We start from the raw sequence: 3992 nt of genomic DNA on the forward strand, positions 1-3992 counted from the left end.
GCCACACCAAAGCAGGTGATCACCCAGGTGTCACTGAGTAACCACCATTGATGAAGGGAATCTGTAACACTGAGATGCTGAGCAATTTTAACAATCCACAAATGGAGGTAACCCTTCAGGTAGGAAGAGTCCTTATGCACATACAAACCAGATCTTAATTGAAACTCCAACTCTAGGTTAACAGGTATCAGAGGCTGCATAGAGGAATGTGGGGTGATATATTCAGAGCATGGATAATGGGCTGCCTACTGTCCAGGCTCCCACTAACCCAGGAGCCACTGTCCAAGCTTTGGACACCTGCAGGGGCATTCTCCTGCCTCTGAGAGGTGAGTGCCAGAAAGACAGTAAATGTTTCTCTGGCTGGTCTCAGAACCAGGCAAAGCAGCACAAACTGGTCCTGACATCACAGGCTTCCTGCATGTGGGCACTGAGCATGTCTACACAGCAAACAGGCTGGCTTCTTTGGTTGAGCTTCATCTAGAATTTCCCTGGTTCTCACAAAAGAAAACAAAACAACAGCAACAACAACAAAATGAAGACCTATTCCTTTTTGTTTGTGTAGGTCAAACAACCTTGGATGTTAATCCTTGCTTTCCACCTGCTTGAGACAGGGTCTCTGAGTGTTCACTACCAGGTATGCTGGTTAGACAGCCTATGAGTGATGGGGGATGTCCCTTTGTATATATGTTTCTCTTATTGGTTGATGAATAAAACACTGATTAGCTAGGCAGGAAGATAGACAGGGTTCTTAGGCCAGGGAAATTCTAGGGAACGTAGGCAGAGAGGCACCAGGAGTCACCATGTAAGGACCAGGAAGAAAGAATGCACCAGGCATTCTCTGGTAAGATAAGACCATGTGGAAATACATAGATTAATAGAAATGGATTAATTAAGACAGAGATAACCATAGCCAATAAGAAGTCCTAGTCATCAGCCAAAATTTTAATAATTAATATAGCATCTGTGTGTTTATTTGGGGCTGAGAAGGGCAGCAGGACCCATGAGAACAAGAAAACTCCACAACACACGAGCATCCATGGATTCCCTGTCTCCACTTCTCATGTCAGAAACACACATGTCACGATATCCACTTTCTGAGGACCTGGGGATTGAACTCAGGCCCTCATGCTTGCATAGCAAGTGCTTTGCCTATTGAGCTACCTCCCTAGCTCAGTACCATGTTTTTATAAAACACAATTGAAATGTATCCCTTTTTGTTGCTTCCCCCTTTTTTTTTTTTTTTTTTTTTTTTTTTTTTTTTTTTGACAAGAATTACCCTGGCTAAAACATCCTCATTTAAAAAGAAATACTTATTAATATTTATTACTATTACTACTATTATTTAGTATGTGTGTGTCCATGTCATGTTGCACATGTGAGGGTCTGAGGACAGATTTGTGAAGCTAGGTCTCTTTTCTACTTTTTTTTTTTTTTTCCGTGTTATTCAGTTTATTTCCTTCACTTATTCTGTAGGTTTGAGACCCTCAGCAATTAAGTTGAGTTCATAACACCAAGTTTCATAATGATAGGCCATGCGAATTTGAGCCACATTTGTCCTCCGGATATCATTTCCAACAGGGCCTTCCTCAAGGTAATTTTTGCCCAGAAACTTTGTTTTCTCCTCGTGAGAAATTCCACACAGCAGAACACTGTTCCTTGCCACTTCACACATGTCACAGGTGCTCAGCTTGAAGACTTGGGCGGCAATGGCATATTCTTCTATCAGAGGCTCCTTGGTGAAGTGGAATTGCATCGGGTCATCAGTGGACAGTGAGATCATCAGGCCTTTCTGGAGGAAATCCAAGAAAGGATTTTTTTGCATATTCAAGAAACAGGCTGTTGTTACTTAATGGTGACATGGCGATGGGAATCTGGGCTAAGAAAAACAAGTACTGTAACATAGGACTCTTCTTTAAATTCAGGCCGTGAGAAATATTGTCTGCTATCATAAAGGCTGTCATGAGGTGGGTGAGAGCTCCCACCTCCCCACAGTGGGGGCGGAACAGAAATGTATTCATGCCTCGTTCCTTTCTCAGGCTGTTGAGCACTGTGATGTTTGCATACATGTAGTAGGCATAGTAAGTATAAGATGGGTTGTTTTCTGTTGTCCACTCCTCAGGCTTGGGACTCTTGGAGGAAAACATGTGACCACTGTGTTTGGACTCATCATCCACACTGTCAAAGCCAGTGATATGCTTGAGAAAGACACTGAGATCTGGGTGAGCTTGGGGGGTTGACAGTGGCCTCAAACACTGGAAGAAAAATATTCTCCAGCATCTTTCCAAAGTGTGGCAGGAAATTCTTGGATCGAAACACATCATAGATCCTAGGGACCTGGATCATCCATGTCATGTTGGGGCAATAGATGCGGTTGCAGACAAACCAAGAGGAGAGTTTGCTCCACTCATCAGGACTGCGGCCGTAGATGGACAGGCGGGGCTCTGCATGCTGGTACTTGGCATCCACCAGGTCTGCACCCACCTCCTTGATGATAGTGGCAAAATATTCCCCTTTAATGTAATTGTCTGTTTTTAGGTAGAGGTCACGAAGCTCACTAGCACCCACAGGATTGTATTTGTCATTGAATTTATCAAAACGTTGGAATGTCTGGCGTCCAGCATGAACATCCAGAGAGTCAACCGTCAGGTCATACGGGTGCATATTTAATTTAGCAAAAAGTTCCTTTAGGGTCAGATCCTTCTCTTTAGTGCTGTAGACCACTCGATCAGCATCAGTATGGTACGATTTCTTAATAAAGCGCAGCAGGTGCTTCTGGTTCATGCAGGCAGCGGCATGGATGTGAGTATCCACCTTCCTGCAGTTATAAAAGTGGGGGTTGTTCTTCAACTCCTTCAGCTCATCCATCTCGTTCAGCATCTGATGGACCTGGAACTTGGAGGAGAGGAACTTCAGACGCCGGTGAGCATAAGTCTTAACAGGCCCTTGTGCAATTAGAGCAAGCAAAAAGTTCATGTCATCCAGGAAGTCATCCAGATTTGGGTAAGGGTAGGGCTTAGGCTCCTCTCTGCGGGCTGCTGCTTCATCAGGGAAGATGTAAATCACACCACCCTTCATCTCCAGGTGATAGCCCAGGTTTGCAGGAAGGTCCTCTGTACGAAAGGGATCTTCTCCCTTCTTCGGAGGAGGGGTAAAGACTGGATAGAAGCTCTCATTTGATACCAAGGCTTCGCCATCAATATTCCTCAGGTACTTGGAGGGAGTCTTGGGGAACCTCTGGAATGACTTCTGCATGTATTTCTCCCTTATACACAACGCCCGATAGAGACCTTTACAAACCACCTCAAAGTCTTCAACTGTTACCCCAGAGGCATAGTCTCCGGTGATCTGTACCCTCTGGAAGTCAGGCACACTCTCATAGGTCAGGGATGAAGAAATAAGTTCTTCGATGTGGGACAGTTTGGTAGTTGTTTCACTTTGGGGGATGGACAAATTAACAGTCTTCCGTCCTTGGAAACTCCTTTTTCTCCTGCCATCCATGGACATGGACAGATTCTCCATGTGGAATATGTGTGCTTGCATCTCATGAAGGGAAATTGGGCAGATCTCATCCACATCAAAGGGGGAAATCTCATGTCGACCCCCCTCATCTTTGACTTCAGAGGCAAACACTTTTTCAGCAAAGCTACGCATTGCATCATCAATTTCTGTAAGTTTGAACAGAGGCATTGTGGCTGGGATCCTTGATTCTAGGAGAGCCTCTTTTCTACTTTTATAAGAGTTTCAGGTACCAAACATATGTGGGCAGAGTTGTAGCCCTCAGACTCTCAAGTACCGAGTCACAGCACCCCATGTGGTAGACAGGTCCATTAAAAAAGATCCCCCAGCTAGCTGAATATACAGCACTCACCAGACTTAGCCAGCATCAAGTTCATGTTTTCAGCTTGACAGAAGCAGGCAAGTGCCTGGAAGAGACTCCCACAGGAACAGGAAGCAGCTTTCTGCTCTTCTATTCCTTTTCCCCAACAAATCAA

The 3992-nt window shown here is 44.7% G+C and overlaps 1 protein-coding gene across 1 annotated transcript; it reads right to left on the minus strand.

Moving 5' to 3' along the window:
- Positions 1 to 1362: 1362 nt before the first annotated feature.
- LOC127219691 (AMP deaminase 1-like) lies at positions 1363 to 3711 on the minus strand. The gene is given in 3 exon segments (XM_051181457.1): positions 1363 to 1816; positions 1818 to 2231; positions 2233 to 3711. Coding segments are annotated over 3 exon segments (2223 nt in total). The 5' UTR covers positions 3688 to 3711; the 3' UTR covers positions 1363 to 1462.
- Between the last annotated feature and the right edge of the window lie 281 nt (positions 3712 to 3992).

This window comes from Phodopus roborovskii, unplaced genomic scaffold (genome assembly GCF_943737965.1).
Source record: "Phodopus roborovskii unplaced genomic scaffold, PHOROB, whole genome shotgun sequence".
In the NCBI taxonomy this organism is placed as follows: domain Eukaryota; kingdom Metazoa; phylum Chordata; class Mammalia; order Rodentia; family Cricetidae; genus Phodopus; species Phodopus roborovskii.